The sequence below is a fragment of the Neodiprion virginianus genome, chromosome 5 (genome assembly GCF_021901495.1).
Source record: "Neodiprion virginianus isolate iyNeoVirg1 chromosome 5, iyNeoVirg1.1, whole genome shotgun sequence".
NCBI lineage: Eukaryota > Metazoa > Arthropoda > Insecta > Hymenoptera > Diprionidae > Neodiprion > Neodiprion virginianus.
The window spans coordinates 26,368,981-26,393,395 of NC_060881.1; the positions used below are offsets into that span (position 1 = coordinate 26,368,981).

General features: G+C 39.7%; 1 protein-coding gene across 6 annotated transcripts; it reads left to right on the forward strand.

Annotated features, from left to right (window-relative positions):
• Positions 1-991: 991 nt before the first annotated feature.
• On the forward strand, positions 992-24,167 carry LOC124305882 (heparan sulfate 2-O-sulfotransferase pipe-like). Of its 6 annotated transcripts, none has more exons than XM_046765844.1 (9): positions 992-1,390; positions 2,548-2,654; positions 7,006-7,154; positions 18,813-18,895; positions 19,921-20,127; positions 20,385-20,464; positions 21,326-21,607; positions 22,292-22,446; positions 22,916-24,167. In XM_046765844.1, the coding sequence occupies exons 2-9, from the start codon at positions 2,602-2,604 to the stop codon at positions 23,080-23,082; spliced, it is 1,176 nt and encodes a 391-aa protein (XP_046621800.1). In that variant the 5' UTR covers positions 992-1,390; positions 2,548-2,601; the 3' UTR covers positions 23,083-24,167. The 6 variants fall into 6 exon arrangements, with proteins under 6 accessions (XP_046621800.1, XP_046621797.1, XP_046621802.1 ...); XM_046765841.1 differs by having other exon boundaries at positions 993-1,390; positions 18,810-18,895; XM_046765843.1 differs by lacking the exon at positions 992-1,390 and adding an exon at positions 1,846-1,911 and having other exon boundaries at positions 18,810-18,895.
• The last annotated feature ends 248 nt before the right edge of the window (positions 24,168-24,415 follow it).

Here is a 24,415-nt window from a genome sequence, read left to right on the forward strand (position 1 = left end):
CAAATTTGCATTTACATAGACTAAATTAGTTGTTGTCAAAAGAAAATAGACAAAAAAAAAAGGAAAAAAAAAAACAGCTCACGTCCTTAGAAGAAATAGACGACAATTGAATTGGAAATATGCCGATTTGATAAAGTAAGTTGTGCTGTGTTTTAAGGAAAGCAGAGACAAAATTAAAAAAAAAAAAATATAGGATCCGCTAAATTTCACAATATTTAGGAAAATATAAACTGACAATTTATTTTATTCGTTCGTCTATAATTATCATTTTTTTCCCCCCCTATGTTGTGAAATATGATAAATTATGAATCAATGTGCGACCTTTAATTGTTGTACATAAGTGTGCAAATTTTAATCGCGCAAAGAATAATAGAGGTGAACTGACTTGGATATGTTTAGAAATTTGAACACGTGTCTTTATTCCATCCTAAGTCTAAGAATTTGTAAAAAAAATTCTTCAATTTCGAAAGTAAAAATTTAATCGCGACTGAGATAAGCTTGCGAAATTTAGCAAATAGCAATAAGCCTGATTCCTGTCTTTATTCTGTCTATGTTTTCACAGTCGGTACGTTACATATTGATCCTCATAATTTTCTGCGATCGGTATTTGCTCGACCTTCATCCGCGGAATGTGCGTTCCGCGAGTTAACAAACAAATGTAAAGAAAAACGAAAACAAGTTGACAGAAAAAAAAAAGAAAAAAACAAAATCGAGGAAAAGTGACGGTGAATAAAAAAAGAAAAACAGAGATGCAACGACTTGCAGAAGGTATATTTGCAACTGTTCGATCGAGTCAATATTGATTATAGGTATGTATTTGCGCAATCGGCTTCAGCGATGTGCGGAAATTGGCGCAGAATGTAAAAAAATAAATAAATAAATAAATAAATAAATAAATAAAAATAATAGAAAAAATAACGAGCGGGGGGAAAATTACACGACTGACAATGATGCGCGATATATTCTCGCATATACAGTAATTGTAATGCGGATCATTCGACTCGAGAATGTGGAACTTCGAATGAAAAGTCGCGGTCGTGTGAAGAGCTGTTACTGTAAACACAAATATAAACCGTTGTTATTGCTAAAGTAAGGCGACAACATTTGAGGTGTTTGAACGCATGCGCAGATCGGTGCGAATATCAAGTATTAAGATACAGAGTATTTATCAGTTTTCATAAGAACGATCTGTACAGTGATGGTTTTTGTGCAGATGCTCAGATCCAGTTTATGATTAATTAATTAACGTTACAAGCGGGAATGAATAAAAATTACAGTGAAAAATTTCTTTAAATCGTATTTCTAATTGCTCGAAGTGTGTGGAAAAGAGCCGGCGATACGCTGAGAGGATGAGAAAAGAATAATAATAATTAACGCTATGAATTAACGGGTAAGGTAAAAATTAAAAGCATCGTAATTATTGAACATCCATGCAATTTCACTGTTGCAAATCATATTTTTATAACGGTAACACTTGCGTAATGTGCTTGTGTAATCAGTCAGAAGATGTGAGAAAATATTTACGCAACGATCAGTATTTTTAACCGTATTTTGTTACTTATTGGGACGTGTGCAAAAGTCAGTCGATTCAATCCGCTTTTCATTATTATTGTCATTATTATTATTACTACAATTTGTGCTAGCTGCTAACGATCAATGCGGTTTTGGCTAACTATTTGTAATTCGATAAATTTGGCTGAGAGCATCGGTCAAAGTTACAAGCTCGGTTTTTTAAACGGTACCAAACCGTACGGAATGTGAAAAAGCTGTTGCTCTGTTATTATTACAACGACGTTTCGCAAACAGCACTAGACTTCTGCATCGAGTCGATTTGTTCAGTATGTTCGGGTCTTCGGAGTTCAGTTTCGGATTCCGTCAGTCGAACGTGGATCTTACGGCTCGACGATCCGGGTTCGTGAAAAACCTCCGTTCCGCCCAATTTTAAAATCGGAGGAATAATTCTTGGACGGAAATCTTGGTCTGCAATTTTTTTTTTTTACAATTCAGGTTGTAGTTTCGTCTAATTTTTTCAATAAATTTCTCTAGTTTGCGAATGTTACGCAGCTATTCAACACGAGTTGAATGAAAAAGGGAATGGTTAAAGGGAAAAAAATGAAATTAATCATTCGTACTTTGGAATAAAATAAAATTAGACAGTTGAAATAATAAAAGTATTTTTTTTTTATTTTTTGAACCACGAAGCAAATTCTCGGTGTGAATTTCGAGTAAAAGTTTATTATATACTTTTCACAGTAATGATATAAATAGACCTAAGAAAAAAAAAAAAATAATACAGAAACATCCATCGAATTCGATAGAAATAAACGTATTAGGTAAATCTTTGATAGTTATAATATTCAATTGAATTAATATCAGAGCAGATTGCATAAAAATTAGGGTAACAAGTCGTTAATTTTTAGTAATTTAAGACAGATTAAAAAAAAAACCATCGGTCGGTGATGGTCGAATTATAAAAGAACTGTATAAAATTTGGAAAGATCGATCGAGAAAACGTGTTCAATAATTTCACTCTCTTTCGAAAATAAGACTGGGACCGAACAAGCTGAAGTTTTGAGAAGTGCATCGAGACCTTACAAAAATATGATCACGAAGGATAACACGTGGAGGAAGCGAAGGCTGCCAATTCCCAAGAGGTAAGTCTGTTGCAACGGTTCCTTTACTTTTTCATTGAATCATTCAAATTTTTTTGTTCACAATTTTCCCATTCCTTGTCTACGCTTTTAGTTTATCCCCCTCCCTACTTTAAACATACATGGATGTTTCTCGACGTTGTTGTTTATCCAATTGTTCATCTTGGTTCTTTCACACGGTGTACTGCAATAAACTGAATATTCCGTGCTCGAGACTACGTACCGAGAATTTCATTGAAAAATATCTAGCGCTGGAATGGGAAAAATGTAGAATTGACTCAGGTTCAGATAAATTTTCCGGTTTGCATATAGAACGGAATATCGGTTCGTTTTTGACGAATGAAAAACATCACGAAATAGCCATTGAACTCGAAACGGTATCCAAATAGAATAGAGCAATACTGAGTATCTGAATAAAAACCAAGTGAATTTAGTGGTCGAAAGTTTTTTTAATTGTATCTACTTATTTTCAATCGCCAGCTAGACCGGTACGTGCTGAGTAGTTGTTTTATTTTTTCTGTTCACCACGAGTGAAGCATTACAGCTGATATTGAAGGAAAAAAAAAACGATTCAAAGACGCGCTTGATTGAAACAATGGTTTTTTTTCTCTTTCAAACGGTTGTTATAAAAATTGCTATGCCGCGAACGTGAATCGTTTCTTTCCCTACCGAAAATTGTAACTCACCTGAGATGACAATCGTAACTAAATGCATCGTTTCTCTGCACAATTCCTCGTTATCCGATGGACCGAGATCGACGTTGGAACAAAGCTGGCAACTTTGTGAACGCGATTTGAAGGCAGAATTTTCGTCGCTCAGATGAGCCGCACGTCGCGATTCTAACGGTTGCCGGTTCTCCAAACGGCTTCGGGAATGACGAGGTGGACGACATTGAAGTCACGGAAACTCGGAGATCCTCAAAGTTTGTCTTCTCGTGAATATTAAAATCGCTGTATAAAAACAGCAATGAAAGTCTAAAAATGGATTTTCAAATACGGCTGAACGGCCGCTGATCCCGGACCCTTGAAACCGACGAGACATTCGCAAGTCGTTCTTGTCATCCGTCGATGAATGCGGAATTAAATCTGCAATCGCGTTTGAGAAACACTGACAAGGAGCCGTGATACCAGTCTTTGACAAATGTTAAAGGATATCGAAAGGATTCGAAATTCATTTTTCATTGGTGGAAAAGTTTTTCCAACGTTTCGCTTTCCTATTTCTCTTTGTTCTCTTGCTTTCAATGCATTCTACGCGTGGTTGCAGAGCCTGCTGATTGGACAAACGCAACACACTTGGAAATCGTGAACGAGTAGTTGAAGCATGTACAATGTGTACATCTTGTAGTTAACTTTGTCTTATCTTATAAACCATGTCGCATTGACTGAATTTTAAAAGAGTGGATCGATTTTCAAGGGATCGATTAGCTTTTAAACATTCGCATCAGGCGTCGACTGAATGTAGTTAACAAATTCACTTTCATTTATTTTCGGCATCATTTCTGAATCAGAAAAAACGACGTGCTCCTATATTTAGGGCATTCGACCCATTTTCAAAGCCGTCGTGAGTTTGAACCTAGACCGGTGAAACCCTACGGCGGAAAAATGACTCCTTATAATCTCTTGGCCGATTGCTCTAAGGTACGGAGAAAAATGGAAGTCCAGGTCGTTGCACTCGAGGCTTTCCCGGGACCTTTTGTGGCTCACTTTCACGGATCGGTTTACGGAGTAATAATCTCCCGAAATTTGGAACGCGGACGTGATCCGGTTACCCTTGATGCAGCCAGCGGGAAGGTGAATACGAAAGGTACACTTGTCCGCAGTGATTCTGAGACGTCTACGTGATTTTACGGATAAAATGGTTTGGTTGGCAATGCAGAATTAGCTCGCAGCGCCACCGCGCGGCCGGGCGTGAAACGTGAAGTCCTCTATTCAAAAAGAATGACATTATACCCGGCCGGTAGGGGCTGACTATATAATTCTCTCAGTTTCTTTCGAGTAATATATCACGTGTGTGATGGTAAAAAGGCGTATTTTTTTTCCTTTGTATTTATGCGAAGAACGTGAGGTTATATTTAAAAAGGTTAAGATTGAAAAGATGACTCAAGAAATGATAGAAGGTCATAAGTACTGTCAGTTATGCTCTTTCATCGCGAAATTTGTGAAAAATAATCACTTTTACTAATGGTGTAAGGTCGCAAAAAAATTTCGAACATCCTTCCCGAAATCGACGAATTTTTACAATTCAAGGGTTCTTGCGCTGTTTAAGAAGAAAACACGATAGCGGAGGATACGATCTCATACCATTTATAAATGTGATAAATATAAATATATTTTGGTGCTGAAAGGGTGATTCCGACAAACATAAGGACTTTTACCTTTATTTATTTATTTTTGTTCAACTTTAATATTCGTTTGCGTTTCGAGTGCTCTTGCAGCGACTTCCGAGAAGAAAAAAAATTACACGCCCTTTTCTAAATCTAAAAAACCTGTTCTAAATCTCCGTCTGCTTCAGCAAACATTCTCTCAACCAATCAGAGATCCGCACCTCATCGTCTCACCATTCTCTAGAGTGTCAGTAATAAAATCTAATCCAAAAATACAAAATTCTACGGTCATAGGTTACGTTACGTTAAGAAAGCTTGAGCGTGTTTCGCGGTCGGCCGTCGGTGGCGCTGCGCGTTCATTCTGCACTGCCAGCATAACCGACTTGTCCGAAAACTTAGTTAGTCTTCCCAGAATCGTCGAGACAAGTGTACAAAAGCGGCATCTCGGCTATTTTCGAAGCCTCGCCTTTCGTCTCCGGCCTTCCGCTACTATCGCTTCGTTTAAACAGCCGGTTGCGCTTTGTTTCTCACGGATTGGTTTCGGTTGACGAGTCGTGTTTGTGTCCGGACAAACGCGTCTCGCACAATCGGAGGCTCCTGGTGTAAACATCGTTCCGCCGTTTCTTGAATTCCGTTCTATTAGCTTTACAGCTACGCGACGACACAGATTTTCAGACAAATCGCCAACCTTGTCTGCCAGCGTGTTCGCTTTTTGTCATCTTGCAGCCGTCCTCGGCTGAGAACAGAGTTCTTCATGTACGATACATTGGAGGTAAAAACGAAGATTGTTATAATTTGCAGGCAAATACGAGAATTGAATTGAGACTTCGTTCCGTTGAATGCAAGATCTCGCGTGCTTGCAGGGAGGATAAATTATAACTATTATTAAAGATGATCAACGGTGTGAATTAACGTCGAGATGTGTAATTGTAACAATTTCCTGAAAACATTAACTCGCTTACAGTCATGGATAGAATCGTAGACCGTGAAATTGGCGTAGCCTTCACGGCGTTCCCATGTACACCCATGTTTATATTCGATGCTTTTCCTGACTCATGGTGAATATGGTCTGTACGGCTGTTGCGATTTACCAAAGTCGAAAATATTATCTATACACTAACGGAAAATCGTTCGTAATTTCAGTGCTCGTGAAGATGGCATTTTCCCTGAGACCACGTTTTTCTCGTGGAAATTAAACTGCGGTCCGAGTCTTTTGATCCTCGATTTCTTTTTCTATTTTCTTCACGCATCTGAGGGTGAATCGGGTTCAGGTATTTAAACAAACAACGCGTAATGATCTTGACGACGGGACAGCGAGTCACGCGAATTTAACAAGACGGTTTTCGACTCTGGCGGAAACAGGTCACGTGTAAAAATTCATCTTTTAAAACAGCCGCATACACGCATGCATTCTCTGTGCGTTTCGTAGTGTGGGCGTTGCTCCGCGTAATTAAAAAATAAATTACTTCGAAGTCGTTGTATTTGTATTTAAAGTGTAACGCGGTAGGAGCGAACGAATGCAGCGTGATGCCCCGGTTTTTCAACGCCCTCGGCACACATATTGAATTGTTGGAAACCGACGCAATATCAACGACATTGTATTATTTTCAATCCGCGATTGAAATATTTTCGTCTCATTTTCGTTTCGACAATTTCACGAGGATCAGCCTTCAATTCCCTGGCGATTCGTTGTTATATTTACGATTAGAACTGGTGATTGAATCGATGTGAATACGGGAAACGAAACGAAAGAGCGATAATCATTTTGAGAAGACTGTTGAAACTGATTCGATCCATTTAATTCTTAAACCACGTGAATCGGCAAGGCAAAAAATATTCTTCTCTAATCAATCGAACTCTCGAGCGCCAATCTTACGTGTTACAATCTCGTCCGGAACTTCATAGAAACAAAATATCACCCTTGTCTGAAGTGTATCGATTGGAAAAGTGCTATGATATTGGATAAATGAAGTAATCTTATAGATAGCTATTACGATTAACGAAACACAAAATTTCACGTTCTTATTGCAGAACCAGCGAGCTCATCGCCCTGATCGCATTGTCGAGTACGCTGTTCCTGTTTCTTTACACGAGCGATCTTCACTCTCGATTGAGGGAGATGGAAGTCCGACTTCAGCCAGGAGACGAAGAAGGATTCTTCGCGAATCAATTATCCTCTGGTGAGCGTTTCGTTGCCTTATACTTTTTTCACAGTATTCTCGTTTTGTTCTTGGGTTGTGTAACGGAACTTGAAAAGAAAAATTAGGTTTTTTTTTTGAGTTCATGCATGTGAATACAAAGCTGCAAGACACAGAGAATAAAGCACTAAAAAAGAGGAGTTACTGCGGATAGTTTCGTAAGTTTGAGAAACAAATGGCAAGCAAACCGAATAGACGTATCAGAATTTACGGTGGTCCTCATACATTTTTGCGTTTTAAAGAAAAACGTCGAAATGATGGATTGGACTTTATTCAAACGGTATACCGATCATTATGGAAAGCCAATCTAAAAAAGTCGATAAAATGCAATATAATCATTTCTGATAATTGATGTTCACATGCAAACTAATTTTACGTGTTAGCTTATGCATGGGCTACCAATTTTATCACGATTCTTTCGAAGAAACGTTTGAAGTAACGAGTAAATATTGTCTACTCGTTTCCACTGAACAATTTCATTCTGAAGCAAATAGTGATGCTCTACGGTGTTCGAATAACCGGAAATATGGTGAAAAATTAAATTTTCGTGAGATAAGCGATGTGGGGATAACTTCATAAACTTAAAGTTTCCTCGGTGCCTAGAAAAGTCGGAAGAGAAATGAACATAATAAAATAAGACGTGAAGAATAATTGGTATCGTAGAAAACGAGACTTCGAAACGAGAATGAAAATAGCGGTACTGACAATGAGTGTAACCGTGAAGTTCCCGGTGTTTACTTCCATACACCGCTTACTCAGTCGAGATTGAAGGTCAGGCGTGGATCTCGGAGTTTGAGAGCGAAACATCGTGGTACCGAAAGACGGGGAGCTGTAGGAACGAACGAAATTGAAGCAGCCAAGCCGAGGAGAACGGCAAGGCGGAATAGCGGAATTCCACTCGAGGGTAAACCGAGTCGGGCGAATCCTGGAAATGATCCAGCAAAAGCCGTGCTGCCGAAGGTGCGACTAACGGTCCTAGAAATGTTCATTTGCATGCGATCGGGATCCTTGCTGATTAGTTGCGCCGCAACAATTTATCAGCATTCGCGGCGTTTCCCGATTCTACGTTTCACCCTACTTGTAACGCGTCTCTCACCCCGAGCTCGGTTGGACGCTGATGTCGTCTTTCACGTACACGGCGCATCGCTTCTCGACCGATCGACGTTCTTTCGTCGGTGTTCAATTTTGGCAATCCGTGCGAATTCACCGTCGGATGTTCGATAGAGGAGGAACTTTTTGTCAATGCTCTCGAAGTCGGAGTAACCGGATGTCGCTAGAAATCGTCGTACGATGGTTGATGCCGATACGAAAGACTGGAAGTTCCACCTTTCCTCGGTCACTCGTCGTTGATCACTCATCGATCAGTCGTACTCAACATCTTTGACCGTTTGTGGTTCGTCGTTTGTCGGTCATCATTCGTAAGTTACGTGCACTCGTCCCGTGTCAGGGACTGGTTTTAAACGACCGTTGTCATCGGTCGGAATGGCTCAGTGATCGAGTCCGATTGATCGCTTACTGATTGTTAATTGTCATTTACGGTGCGTCGTTAGTTCCTCATTCGCGGATTGTAAGAGGAACGTGACGTTCGACATACGCGAGTCAGAAAATGGACGAGACTCTCAAACTTCGTCGTATTCACCTCTGACAAAATAGAAACCTTAAAAAATGAATACGTCGAATTAATTATGCTTGCATCATCAAAGTTGATTTCAGGCACGCGCCTTTCTCGACGAGAAACTCAGCCTCGCGCCGCGACCGATCGAAACGACGAAGATGTAGCCTGGAAGGCAATCCTCGTATTTCGGAACTGAGCAAGGCATTAATTTTTTAAAATCAAAGCGAACGATCGTTGGTGAAATGAACCGTTCCGCGCGATGCTCTCGCATCAGAGCCAATTGCCACTCGGCCAAACTGGACGCAACGATTATCGTGGCGTTGCTGGTTCCTCGCAATTAAGGCACGGCTACCGAAACGCTGATGTTCGCGGCGGACGTTTTCTCGAGTGAGGAAAAACGCGACGCTTCCGCGGCTTTGGTTCCCTTAGACTACGAGCGTCGATGTCCGGTGTGTTCCACTTGCAACGGCGTCTCTGGGTCAGTCGGCGTCTGCCGCTAATTGCGGGAGTTGCTCCGCCTCGGGGAACCCGCGGAGGTTTCGCCCAATTCGATCGACTCGCCTGCCAATTTCATCGCCGTGATTCGGCATATCGCGCACCCTAAACTCAAACGCAGCTTCGGGCAAGACGGACGCGAGGTGACGATGCCTGCCATTCGACGCTTTCGATTCATCTCTCTGAAGTCTCAGAAAGCCAAACCGTCCCCCACAGCGTGAATGTTGCTTGTAAGAAGAGAGTGAAATCCTGAGCTGTCAGAATATATACTGCATGATACTTGACGTCTATGATTCTATGCACTGATTCCCAGTATTCGTTAGTCAACTCGCAATGCTTTCGGCGAATATCACAGAATGTTCGATTATCAGTGCTTCGAATACTGTGAAAACGAGCGGAGGTGTGTATGACATGTTTTTTGACCACGTTGATTTACATCCAAAGTAAAACTTGCGGCCTCTCTCTTTGTGCCAAAACTTCAGACGTATCATTTACTGCTAAAGATTGCACGTCGTGAATTAGTAAATGTAGAATTACTAGCTTTCTCAACTAAATTGATGCAGTACGCAATATTCATCGCGGATCGATCACTCTCTCGGTATTTTAATATTTGATTCCTTCCTCGAGAACCTCAAGAATGCCAGTTATAATATACCTTGTGACAGAAGAAAACCAGACAGTCCGCTTAACAGTAATGCTTCACTGAGGATACAATTCTATTCGTTGATCCGAATCATGGGATTTATTAGCACGTGATAAATGATCCATGAAGTAGGTCGTCTCATTCAAATATGTTACATTAGACTGGGGTGCAATCCGCACTCACGTATAATCCCACGTGAAACATTCGATCTTGACGTTGACAGCAAAATATAGACAAGAATAATCGTCGAGGGATATTTTATGGCCACCCACATTTGTGAATTATGCGCAATCCTTTTTACACCGAGATGAAGTAACCAGAGTCTAACCATTAACTGTTGCTTACAATTACGTGGGACGAAAAGGTTGTCGTCTCGCCTTTCAGACCGTTATCTGTTTCTTTTCGTGTCAATTTCCGTTCTTGCCCCTCTTTTTCAAAGCGCTATTCAAGCTCATTTAGTTATTCTTTCAACGGACAAAGCAGGAGACGGCATATTAAAATATCTCGAACGGATCCGCCAGCTGGAACCTTTCACTCGCGGCGGAAGATTATCAGCAAAGAGAAGAAGAGAACCGAGAAGTGCTCGACTTTGAAACAGATTGCTTCTTTCGATCCTGCGCCTTGAGACACTCGGTTGTTTTCTGAATCATTTCCGCAATTTTTCTTTCACTCCTTGAAAAAATATGAAAAACGAGTCAACCCAAAACCCAAACTCAAATCATTCCGATCAAATTCCGATTGGATTCGATCGGCAAGCCATTCGTACAACCGTAAAAGTTTCTTTCAACGCTTCGAATTCAGAGTATAGAACCGAAACTTGGAACGCGTCAGAGATTAGTGTTAACAAAATTTAATTCAATTAGAATAATACCAGTACGTATATATATATATATATATATATATATACCATAATATATATATATATACCAGTACGTTCACCCTGACTCAAACCCACGATCCGACCTATCTCACGCATTTTTTCATCGAAATTCTTCCCGAATGAAAAACAGGCGTTCCTTACGACCCAGAACTTGCACCGCTTCCGATCTCGGAAGAGTTCTTGGAGGCCTTTTTCCTATTGTTCAGAGATCGTTTCACGTTTCTCGCTAACTAATTGTGAGAGTCAGCTGCAGGATCCTTAGGCTCATCCTTTATTATCGTGACCATAATGCATTTTTCTCTCTTCTCTTTATGTTTCATAATTTCACTACGCGAGTTATGCACTTCTAAATCTCATTCTCCGGCACAATGGGGTCCGAGGTTCGATGTCAGAATCAAATCGCAGAGCGTTTTCAACTTCGGCAATTGTGATATTTTCGCAGACTCGATCAAATGGTCCGTCTTAATTTCAGTAATTGATTCCGAGGTGAACAGAATAGGAACGAACTTGCCGACCAATCGGTCCGACCTAACACAACAGATCTTTCGAATGATATTAAAAATTCCCTTGTTACTTTTGAAACAACATTATCTTCTCATTTATTCAACTGCTCAACTGTAACGGATGTTGTTCCGTCGATTGAAGAGTTCGCGCTATCGTTATAGAAGGTAAAATATTCTCGTGTCTAATTATCCTAAAGCACTTGAATCAACGACATTTTATATTACCTAGGACAAAATAACCGGCGCCGGGTCGATAAAACAATGGTAAGAAATACGTTAGTAAACACAACTGATAAATTCAAATTTTTCGTACTATACATTAACACAAAAACCATTGTTTCACATCGGACGTAATATCTTTATTTATTTTTATTTTTTCAATGTAGTAATAACTAAAGACAGAATGAAATAATTTCTTACTCGTTCTTCTAATTCATGTTTCACGTGCGCGTTGATCATTAACTACGTTAATTAGCGCCAAACGTGCAGCTGTTATGACTTTAAGACGAAGCCTGGCGAGGTACAGAATTAACAGCTCAATTACGCTTAACGCGAATCACCAGCTCTGTTACTTGTATTAACATTGTTTAAACGATGATTGGGTGAGAAAGGTGAAAACTAGACACGGCTGCTAACGCGCCGCGAATATTAATTATACGTGTTTTGCTTCTCAAAAGTAGGATTCGCCTTAATTAGGACAGATTTTTATCTCTCGAGTTACAAAAATTCCTTACATACTTCTGCTAATTAATCCGAACTTGTTTAACTACTGTTAGGACAAACTTTGTCGAGAAAATAAACAGCTTATTTTCTTCAACGATGCTGATATTTTTATTGTGAAAACTGTAGGAAGCAGAGAAAATTTTTGGTACAGTCGTACCTATAAACAGAATTCTTAATAACTATACAAGTAAATAAAATTCGATTGATCACGGATATTGGGTTGAATTAATTTTAAGCAATTAAATTAGAAAATTGATTCTGAGTTTGCGCAACATTTCTCCATCGCAATTATTTCGCGTTTTTAAAAAACTCGGAAATTTCCGGGCCTTAAATTAAGCCTCGAATTATTCCCACGTGCTTGCAAGTTTATTTTTATTTAATATTTAATAAATTTATTATTATTTAATAAATCTTAAAGTTAGATAAGTTGTCAGTAAGTTGTTATAATTTACTTTTGCACGCTATTCGAAATTTCCCAATTTCCTTCAAGGTCCCTCCCCCCCACATTTATTTCTTTTGCTATTTTGACCTCCAGCGTTGACCCGATTAAAAAACCGTGAAAATTTTTCCCCCTGGCGTTTTCGAAATGACCGAAGAGCGCGACGTCCCTCCGAAAAAATCCACATGAATAAGAAACGAGGTCTGTTACTCCGTTCGCGACTTACGAACGCTTCGAAACCGCGCCGCGAGTTAATTGACCTGCGGAAGAAACGAGCCTTGAATCTGCGGCCCCGCGTTACGCGCGTTACGCGCAATCAAAGGCTCGCTCTCTTGTTAGGCGAGTGAATTGTCGCAAAACGGAGCGTGGCCTACTTCCGCTAAAACTTACAAGCGAGTTTTCAATGCGTTCGGCTCGATTTCCTGGGCGGGCGATCGCTGACCGGAAGTCGGCTTTGTTCGATCGCTGCATGCTGCAGGTGCGTCGAATTCGTCGGGATTCGTGAGAATGGTCATCGGTGAGTAAACCCGAGAAATGCGATGCCGGTCGTCAGTGAGAAATGAAGAATGCCGTGAAAATCGCGGTGAATGAGATGAGGAAATTAAATGAATGACATGTACGTACAAAAAATGACGTCTCAAAAATTTGTTTCTTCCAGCTACAAGCGACGAGTTCAATTCTCCTTCTTCTTCTTTTTCGAAGATGTCATTCGGTACTGTTTCATTCCTCAACTCGCGTGCATTCTTGTTTTCAAAGACGAAAGTGTCAGCTTTTTCTTTCGATGTGTAAAACCCGCTTCTACTAACGTAATCTTCCGAAATAAAACTTTCGTATACGTAAGTTATATTAAAAACGATTAATGATCAACGCGTGCAGAGTTAATCGCGATTTTCCATCTTCCGTTGGTCGTTAGATATTATAATTTTAGACAATTTTTAACGATTGTATAAGCGAGCGACGAACGAGGAGTGAAATGTAAGTCTAAAACTATTCATCGGTCACGTAATCAGTCGCGTAACTTATCTTGCACATGCAACAGATTAATGCGCGGCCTATTTACGACTGTCGAAACGATTCATCTCCGGTGAATGAATGCGGAGATTTGATCTTACCAAACTTTCGCCAGAACTCATTTTAACCGTCTGATTTTTCTTACAAACTCTAACAGCCAAATCCTAAGAATAAATTAACTGAAAGAATAAAACACCAATCAAGTCAACACAGTAACATTGAAGCACTCGGCACGTCATTTTTTCAAAGAATCACGATCAGTTAAATATGATACATGAGAAGGTTACGAAAATAATGACAGCTTTTTTAAATTAATATTACACAGACTTGCAATAATTGCCATGAATAGTGATATCGGAACAAGAGTTCGGAGTTTAAATTCTAACAGAAACCGAGATTACGTTGTAGGAACGCAATCTACGCCTGGCTTAAATTCGGGGCCACGATGCCTCGCACGCTCTGTTGACGGCAAGACGAGAAGACGAGCTCTTCCCAGTTCACCGCGACTTTCCCAAGTTCTGGGTCAGTGACTTCTTTCTGGATCGAACTCGACGCCGCCTCCTTTACTGGATCGATCATTATTCTTCAAAATCCACGTAACATCCTGCGGAGAAAACGATAATGTAATTCGTCCGACGCACCGATCCGTGATTCGAAACATTCTGACTCGCGATCCGGTGATCGAGTTTCGGTTTTCATTGATCTCCGTTTGCTCGAGCGTGATTTTGAACCTTAGGCGAAACCCAACCAAGCCTTCCGACGGACAGGAATAATTATCAAAAACGTCCCCGATTCCGTTTCCGGTTCAAGTTGGACCGAGTCACAGACAGGGGTGATTTATCCTCCGAGGAGAACTTGTCCGATTCTCTCGGGATCGGGATCGGCGATCGATAAGAGGAGCCTCGATCTTTCGCGCGGCACGCGATCGGCATCAAACGGCAGACGCGCGTCTCGGAGGAACGTCCGAGGCTCTCGGCATCTCCTCGAGCGATTCGCGGTATTAATTAAGGAAGAGACCCGGAAGGGAGAATTCCGTCCGTGGCATCCGCTCAGCTTTAACGATATAACAACAGGCGGGTCTGTTGCGACTCGTCCGAGGATCGCGAGTTCGATCGGCTTCGCGCAGCCGGTTGATCGTCGTCTCTGCGAGTCTACTTTCTTCGCTCTCGGATGCCTCTTTAGCAAAATTGACTCGAGTTAGTAAGAGCGAAGTAATTGCCCCACCGGCAGGAAGGAAGATCTGTTTTACTGCCTCTCGCGGAGCTGGTAAAACCAAAGTAACGTAAAACCACTCGAGGCTCCGCCGAGGCTCTCGATACGCATCCGTGTGTGAATGATTACGGGGATAGCGAAGGCGGAGAGCAGCTTCTTTCCCCTTTTATGGATACCGAAGATTATACGTTGAGCTAATGAAAACCGCGCCTGCACAGTTTATTGCACCTCGTAAATAGGTAAATTATTCAATTCGGGACACGCCTTATGTACTTGAGGATAGACGTTGATCGTGTAATAACCGCCTAATTAAACGACACTGAAGAGTGAAAGGCTTTTCAGTTTCACATTACTGAAAGTCAGCGCATGCCAGATATCCTCTGCAGATCAGATACGATGTTCTGTTTCACCAGCGTTTTCGTTACTGTTTGGATGACTTCAGCTCAATGGCTGGTAATAACATGCCTACGTAATGCAAGTAAATACAACCAGGCACAAAGTTCTACGATCTTAAATCACCCTTCCTCACTTTTCCTGAACTCTACAATTTGCAGGTTTTCGTCCGAGCTGAGAGAAGATGGGAAAAAAAACCTTGCACAGAAGTTCCCTCTTTTTAATGGTACAGTAATATGCACTCGTGCATGATGCAGCGTCGTTCATCAGCAGATATTCGAATGTCGACCGTTCTGATGATTTATGGATCGGTTATCTTCTATGCTCTAATTCTACTGGTCTGTTCATTCGCCTCTTGGTAATGTGGAACGATTCATTTCTAGATTGGAAGAAGGTTGTTCTTCAAATTATGTAACGATTGTTGTTGCGATGGTGGCGTTTGAAGATCGCTGTAATGACTTTACGAGTGATGTAAGTAGACCAATTCATCTCGCCCCTTTTTCCTCGATCACAACACTGCTGCATCTTGAACTATATCGAAAAAGTTCTCATAACACACGAATCATCGAGCTGAAAGAGTCTTCCTTCTTCTCAAGTCAGCAGCAAGAAGGAAATATCGAGAAGAGAAATTCTGTACGTGGCACAAGGAGTAAGCTGTTCATCTGCGGACGCGACTTTGCGATCCAAGCTTTGTACCTCGATGGAAAATCGACAACAAGTTCATGGCGCTCCAATTCGACCGTTGACTCCATTTCGTTCATCGTTCCTTCTCGGTGACCGCGAACACCTGATGCGTGGGTAAAATATGAGAGAATAATGTGCGAGCGTAGAAGGCATCTCGCCTTGATTACACGCGTACGTATGTACCGGAAACGGTCAATGATTTCAAGTTTTTCATATTAAAATAGCTGATGCGTACTGTTCAGTGTTGCGCAACGCTTGGCCAAGATCATTATCCACGCATCGGGTCTTCCGTAAACTTTTCACACCAAACTATGTATAATGTTCGAAAGCCACGGGACTATTGCTTCGAAATTGAAGTTTCTATTTTGCCACGACAGCCAACATGCTGAAGAATTTCGTTGAGATGAGGCGAGAACGCGTCTTTCGATGCAGATACGTGATAATTCTACCAGAATGACTTTGCGCAGTTTAATACACAGTAAAGAAGTCATTTAATCAAGTTTTTAATTGAAGAGACTCAAGTTTTTTTACATGTGAATTTCACTTTTCAAGGCTGTTTGATTGTGTAAAATTTTCCTATAGAAATTTAAACACTTCAAGAGCTTCTGAGAGGTCCATAATAAGCTACAAGAAACATTGACATTTTTTCCGTCGGATTACTAAAAATAAGCCGATGTGATTTCCTTTGGATTATCCAATGTTTAGAAAGACATCGATAAAGGCATATGTGGAGAAAGAGTCGCAGTGGCAAGCGCATGTCACCTAGAAAGCGATAAACCGCAATTCCGCAAATGGCCCCACACTGAATTGCGTATATTGCGGTGTTATACAGGCCGCGTATACATAGCTAGTATAGAATGTTTGGCCGTTTGCGGTAATTTTTTAAGGATACGGCGGAGATGGAATTTATATGTTCCTGCGTTAGTGGTACGGATAACGGTCGCACACCTATCCTAGACTCAGCCACTCTATTATGTCGCGCAATCTCCCAAACCCTGAGCCGGTGAACGATTCCAGTGAGTGATGCGGATAAACGAATGAATGCAGGTTTCCGGATTGAAAACCACGATTGGAAACATCGAACGATTGTAATAAGAACGGTGCGAAGACCTCACTCCGGAATTCTGTATGAAATCCGAAGACTTCAACGGCCACCAACAGCGGTGCTTGACCCAATTTTTTCCTGCAAAATAAATACCACGACGTAGCGAACCGTGGTAAATTCGAGCATGTTCCCGGATCGAGGCGCGCATCAGTTTTGACCCTACGGAGCCAAGTCCGTCCCTGGGTCAACGTTCGTCTCCGGAAGGAGTCCTTCTTCGCTCTTCCGCACCGCGAGTCAGGCGTGCAGGAATCGAACCCCGAGTCGGTGGAATCCTCGGTCGAGGATGTCGAAGCGAGGCGGGCGGGAAGAAGGAGAATCCAGCGGGAAGAGAAAAGCTGGAAGCGAGGATAACGCGGTTGGGGCGGAGCGGTTTTGTCCGCAGCCGCGGAGAAACCGTCCGGCCCGAGATAGAATCTTCGCGTCACGAATTCCGCGTACAATAGAGATGTCGGAGATTTTTAAGAACCAGCCCTCGTCCGCGTTCCTTAGAGCTTAACCGCACAGGTTCGACAACTCCTGGCTCGCGTTGCGCTTAACGCGAAACCATCCGCTTGCCCCTCGACTTTGCACGTCGGGTCGACGGAGGTCTTGTGGGTCCAACGATCCTCGCACCGTTAGCAGCGTTTACCGATTCCCGAGGAAAAAGGCCTCCTCGTTTGTCGTCGTGCCACCGGATTACAGGCTTTCGTATTTTTCATGGTTCAGCATAAAATTACTCTGCCGTTGGTGATGCTTATAGTCATCGACCGCAAAGAATTTCATGCGTTTTTAGTGGTTAGGTTGGGTTTGGTAATATACTTAAGCGTAATGGTTATAGTCAGTTTTAATGATTATAATTAGAGGACAATTGGTGCGAGGTTTCGGTAATGACTGATCGAGGAATAAATTGTCAGCATCAATTTTGAAATCCACTCATCGTAGTTATCTCACTAGAAACGGACAAACTCTGTAACCACTTCTCAAAAAATTGCAGCAATTCTCTAACGACGCTCTGGGATAAGTGAACAGTACGTAAGCCGTTCCTGCACTTAACGGAGAACGGTTCTGGCTCATCGTTATACGTTGTACGCATATATATAATATATACCATTTGCGATTGTCAGTCAATTGCCGAGATGGGAAAAGCGTGGCCCGTTTCGTGAAATAAATCAACTCCTTAAAAATACACTGACGATCAGATTATCGTAACAAGACGAAGTCCCTTGGCCATTGTATGATAATGAACCAACTTAACGCTATCGCGATGTTAGCTCCCGTGATGCTTGTGCCTACCTGGAGTACCATGATACCGCTGAACACATACATTATTTATATAAATTTCGTTCATCTAGCTCGCCGCAATTCAAACCTAAAACCCCGGAGCTGTTTCTCAAATAACTAGTACTCCATGATTTATTTGAATAGTCTGAGGAAAAACATTTTTCAAATTAGTTTATTTGTGGTTTTAATTTTTTTTACATGAAAAACTCTGATGACTTGCGATCCGAGGTTCTATATTTCTCTCTGAAACATTTCAACCTATCGATATATTATCATACAGTGTATACAGTACTACTTACTTATTACCATGGTATGGAAACCATTCTGATTTGCCATAAGTTTCTGCATTTGCATTGGAAATGATGAAAAAACAATGATGTGAAACAAACAGTAGTCCCGAAGACAATGATTTTTAGGATTTTATAAAAATTTCAGAGAGACTGGAACGTTTCGTATAAGCTTGGTAAGTTTTTATGAAAATGTGTATTTTTTCAGTAAAAAATCTACAACACTAATGATTTAAGAAAATTAACAATTCCGCATGAAAACCTATTCATGTTTACAATTTTTGTTCGAAATAATATGAAACGTTTCAATTTCTGTAAAAAATTTTAGCAGTAGAATTTTTCACACTCTCAGGATATCCTCATCTGACACTGTTTCTCTTGTTTCAGAAGAGCCGACCTCCACGGACATGGACTTTGAATCCAGCGGTGTCGTTCAGTATTATTCAGACATTAACCGGAAACTGACAGAATCGGTGAGCATGCGTGATAAATATATTTCACGAAGTAGATGACAGCCTCACTATCAGGATGGCAAAAAGAACGAACAAAATATACCGATAATGAATGAAAAAAAAAAAACCATTTCACCTACAATCTATTCATCGCATGCATTAGTTCCATGCAATTTGAAACTGTACGATTTTTTGCTTATATATTATATGAGTTGGGTTGGGTTAAAATTGGGGTAATTGCCCTGGTGGAAATAATTTCGACGTCTAACTGCGAATTTGACTTTACGCTGAACTAGAGAAATTCAGACGCTTTCTTAGTTCTGGCATAAAATTTTTAGTAGGTTATCATAATTTTTCTTAGATTATCGTCGTATTTGATAGATAATTGTAGAACAGCTCCCATTTACGCGATCATTTTTTTTGTGTCGAATGTTAAAATGGATATAATTTCTTGTGGAATACCGTCAAGTTCTTGGTTTGGAAAAATAACAAATGTTAGTTTTTTTGTTTTATCAAAGACTCACCTAATTAGACAAGGTGAGTTCAAAAATATACGACAGATTCTCTAAATCAAATTCTGCTAGGCAATTAAGTTATGTGCCATAAGTCTTCCTTGTGAGAAGGATGCGACATCTAGCGGTGATTGAAAAGTTCATGGAGTTTGTAAAAAGCTCTACTTTTCAACGAAATTCCAAGAATAATACGATATAAACAACTTGCGTTGTCCGGGTCCGAAGTTGTGATTATCTTTTTTAGAAAATTGTGAATTTTTTGTAAAAACTTGTAGTTTTTTCTTTTTTTTTACAAAGTTTCACAAGTTTCTACGAAAAAACCTCTTTCGTCGGTGTTGGAAATATTAAACATCTCTCATAAATAATTGTAGATTTTTACAATTTTTCATAGAAATTTATAAGTTTTTATCCGAAACACTACGGTCCGACAATTTCCTACGATTTTCGAATATTTCCTATAATTTTCAACAAAGTGTACTTTATTGTAATTTTGCGTGGAAGTTATTTGTACCAGGATGAGAATTTTTTTTACAGTACGTAAACACGAATGTCCCGGATATCGAAGCCTTGAATAACACGCGTAAAGCTGACAAGGCCGTGATATTCTTCAACCGAGTACCAAAAGTCGGTTCCGAAACATTCGCTGAACTCCTCAGAAGACTCTCGACGTCGAACGAGTTCCACTTCAATCGAGACCTCCCTCAGAAATACGAGTTTGTTTTTCTCGCTAAGCAGGATGAGGTACTTACCTTAAATTGGCATTCGAGTTTGCTTTGTTTTAAAAATTTCAAACATTCTTCGTATCTCGATTACGTTATAATCGCCTCAATTTATTGGTACCTTTGAACTGTTACAAATGGCAAATTCGACAATGTGCTCACGGATGATTTGATTTGTGTTAAGTTTGAAGTTCTAGAGGACATTTTTCACAAGAATTGAAATTTATTGCTGTAATTGTTGGTCGGATATTGGCACTGATCGATCAAATAACTTTTCAGTTCGAACTGGCGAAAAGTATCGCCAATATCCCTGAACCATCCGTCTTCATCAAGCACGTCTGTTTCACGAATTTCACCGAGTGAGTAATGGGGAAAAATGGGGGTCCATGTCATCTTCTGCTTGTCAAATTGTACACTGAGAGAAATTTTTAGTTACGGTTACCGCTCGGTCCTTAACTATTTTCACTTCTTACCACGATCGAAAAATATAGCTCGAGGTACAAAATGAAAATTAGTTTTCTAGCCGTTACCAAAATGTCTGGTATCCGTTACTGTTCTTTCTCATTACGATCGCTGTTGCTATATTTTCTTGCAGCCGTTGCGAAAATTTAATGCTTGTGCAACGATAAATTGACGTTGAAGCCTTATTTAACTAAAAAAAGGAGAGTAAACCTCTGAAACTGATTTTTCGTCGCAATTAGCAAAAAAGGATCGACAGTAGCGCAAAATGGTTACGCCTACCTCGTTTTTCGTAATTCCAACAATATACAAACAGTTTTTTTTTAACGATACCTGTTTTACCGAATTTTTCTAGTTACTGTAACGAATGAAATTATTCTCAGTGTACATAGTTTTTGAAAACACCAAAAGATTATAGATCATTTTCAGGACCGATATTCGTATAATTTTTTTTTATCTGCTGAGAAACAGTCGAATGTTAAGAGAAGGAAGGTTTGTCTTAAAGTCTGGGAATTGCAAACGATAAAATAATCGACAAATCATTACACGACCTTCTTCGCTGATTGTCAGATGGAGTGAATTTTTCTAAAGAAATTTGCGTCGGCACGTACTAAAAAAAGCAGAATTCTTTCCATTCGAGCTGACAAGTTAAAGAAAAAAACTGCTTTCCCGGCTTGTTTCTCCTGATTTTCTACGATCTCCTGTTAATCCCTCAATTTTTTCGCCGAGGATTTTTCCACCAACGAATCTGCCTCCTCTAGATTCAATTTGCCGGAACCAATTTACATGAACCTGGTTCGAGACCCGGTCGAGCGTATAATTTCCTGGTACTACTACATCAGGGCTCCGTGGTATTTACTTGCACGAAGGCAGATGTTTCCCGACCTGCCTTTGCCCGATCCGCAATGGCTGAAGAAGGACTTCGAGTCCTGCGTCCTGGAGGGTGACATGGAGTGCCAATACATCCAGGGCGACATCGCGAACGGTATCAGTGACCACCGAAGGCAGACGCTCTTCTTTTGCGGCCACCAGCAGGAATGCTTGTAGGTTGAATTTATCGCTATTTATTCAGTTTTCACAGGAAATAATCGTGTTGGAGGCTGGATCCGTGATTGCGATAGTAATTAATGATTGCAGGCAGAATTCTGGGCAGAAAATGAACGAAGAATGGAACGTATAACTTTATTACGTAGATAGATTGTGACCAACGGCTTAATGTAAAAGTCACTAGGCGAGCCTAGTTAGGTATAACTAGTTAGGTATAACTAGTTAGGTGTTTTTAATTTCAGCAAATCGCATAAATTTTTTATGCCTCTCGTGATAATGTTGCTTGTAATTTGAGTGAAATTTTTACAAAATCGTTTGTGTACTGAGCCGCAATTAAAGTTAGGTATAAAACTTGCGAGGATAATTAAAAAATGTCTGAGATTGTTTACAGGCATGCGGTAGAATGAAAAATTTGACAAACCGACGAAAAATTGTCAAAGTTTATTATACAGTATATTTATTGCATAGTATATTATAAACTACCAAATTTCCAAGTCTATAATAACGCCAGATTTACACTGAAAATGAAACACAATCGAATTCGTTTTTCTGGTCGTTAATTAACATTTCGACCATTCATACATAATTTATAGTTACACGAAAAAAGTTAAAATTTTCGTACATGTAGCTTGATTTGTGAATATTTTTTTTCCTCACCACGTTTTGTTAATAATTTTTAGACCGTTCAACACAGTGGGTGTTTTAGAGAGGGCTAAAATGACGGTAGAAAAAAATTACGCCGTGGTCGGAATATTGGAAGACTTGAACACCACTCTTACCGTACTCGAAAAGTACATACCTAGATTTTTCCAAGGAGCATTGAATATGTACTGGGGTAAGTTGATTAGATAGGAAGTACATGATAAAAAAATATAAGCTGTTTTGATCTATCCCGAACAAATTCATCATTATTTTGCCATAACAACAAAATTTTCTGGATCACGACGGACGCCCTCCAAAAATTTTACAATTTTTTTAAATTAATCTGAATCCCTCAATTCTACCTTTATTGAATAAAAAAAAAATAACGTTACGTACTTTGATTCAACACATATTAAACAAACTTCTGATAATATGTTATTGTTGGTATTAAAAAAAGTCTCCCCTATAATATGAAGTTTTCGCTGTTTCATCAATTATTTGCTCATACTTTATTGACAAATTGTCGATTTTCCTCCTGTTCACTTTATTGGCATCCTAATCAACGATGACACTCTTTTCCCATTCAATTTATTAATTCCGATTTTCACTGTCCACTGTTGTAATTCTATTTATTCTTCATTTTACGTTTCGATTTATTACAGATCAAGTCAACTCGTTCTCCAATATAAATAGGAATCCTTTGAAGCCGGCGACTAGCGAAAAGGTGAAAGACATATTGCGGAGAAATTTCACGAAAGAAATTGAGTTTTATCAATTTTGTCAACAGAGACTTTACAAACAGTTCAGAGCGCTGAGATTAACCAATTAGTCGAATTAAGATAAGTGACGAAAATCTTCAAAGATTAATGTCATAAACGGTAATTGGAATTTCCGAATTTCTTCCGCGCGCATCGTGCAGTTTATTCGATACATGTAATTAAATCACGATTGGAACATTCGCGGAAATATTCGCAATCATTTTTTTTTTTTTTTTCACGTCGTTTCTTGCCATCAAGTTTAACAATAATAGAACAAATTCAAACAAGGATATATGTGAAAGAAAATAAATAAACAAAAGCAATTATTATTGTCCACCAGAAAATCTGAAATTATATGGAAAATCACATAAATATTCAAATAATTATCGAACCATGGTGGTAAGTATTATTACCACCTATTTAATATCCATTTTTTTTTGTATATTTTAAGAACTTTTCGACATATTTCTTTGCGGTGTCTTTGCTATTTGCGACAGTATGCTAATAGATTTTCATTACTCGAGAGTAATTGTTGCGACATAATTTAAATTGTTATTGTTAGAAGAAAATTGATTGAGAAAAAATCTTGAAAATTGTAGGAATGATTTATTTCCGAGAAAGTTACCCGTCTAAACAATATGCACATGTTTTACACAAATTATGAGTTTTTGGAGTTGTTGATTACGAATCTGAGATCGGATTTAAAAAATTCAAGATGACAGATTTAATATGGCGGATGAAAATTTCAAATTCGATAAAATTCGGCGAAAAAACTCTGTCCAGAGGTTTTTTGGGGTCGCTGATTACGAATCTGAAATCGAATTTCGAAAAATCCAATCATTGATCCCGAAAGACTTTTTTCATCGGATTTGATTAATTTTCAAATTTTCGTCCGCCATATTGGATCCGCCATCTTGAATTTTTGTAATTTCATATCAGATGCGTAATCAGCGACCCCAAAAACCGTCGAATGCCATTTTAATCTTATTTCAAAAGTTGACTCAGCACAATAACGTGTTACTCCAATGGTTAAATGATGTCATTGTACAATTTTCATACACGCGTATAAGGATAGAACAACAGACATTATAAATATCCATTATTATTTACAGGAATTTATTTTCTCATATATTTAATAAATGCTTGAACAAACGTTTCCTTGTGGTTTTTTCTTCTCTACGGTATTTAGAAGTTCGATAATTTTGGGTCGAACCTTGAAACAAGCACGCTGTATTGAATAAAGATGAAAAAGAAATTTTTTTGGTTTATGTACTGCCTTTCGGGCATTCGAGTACTTCGCATTTCCCCAAGTCGTTCAAAATCTTCTACACTGTTACTGTTACTATTCCGCTCCGACACGCAGCGCTCGGTTCGAATTCCAGTTAGTGTGAAGCGAGCTTCTAC

Bases quoted from the DNA above. Each gene is read 5' to 3' on its own strand.
- LOC124305882 (XM_046765841.1), top strand. From the start codon at position 2,602: ATGATCACGAAGGATAACACGTGGAGGAAGCGAAGGCTGCCAATTCCC. The intron at 7,155-18,809 runs GTGAGCGTTTCG...CTCTTGTTTCAG, and splicing joins CGCGAATCAATTATCCTCTG to AAGAGCCGACCTCCACGGAC. The intron at 22,447-22,915 runs GTAAGTTGATTA...GATTTATTACAG, and splicing joins AGCATTGAATATGTACTGGG to ATCAAGTCAACTCGTTCTCC.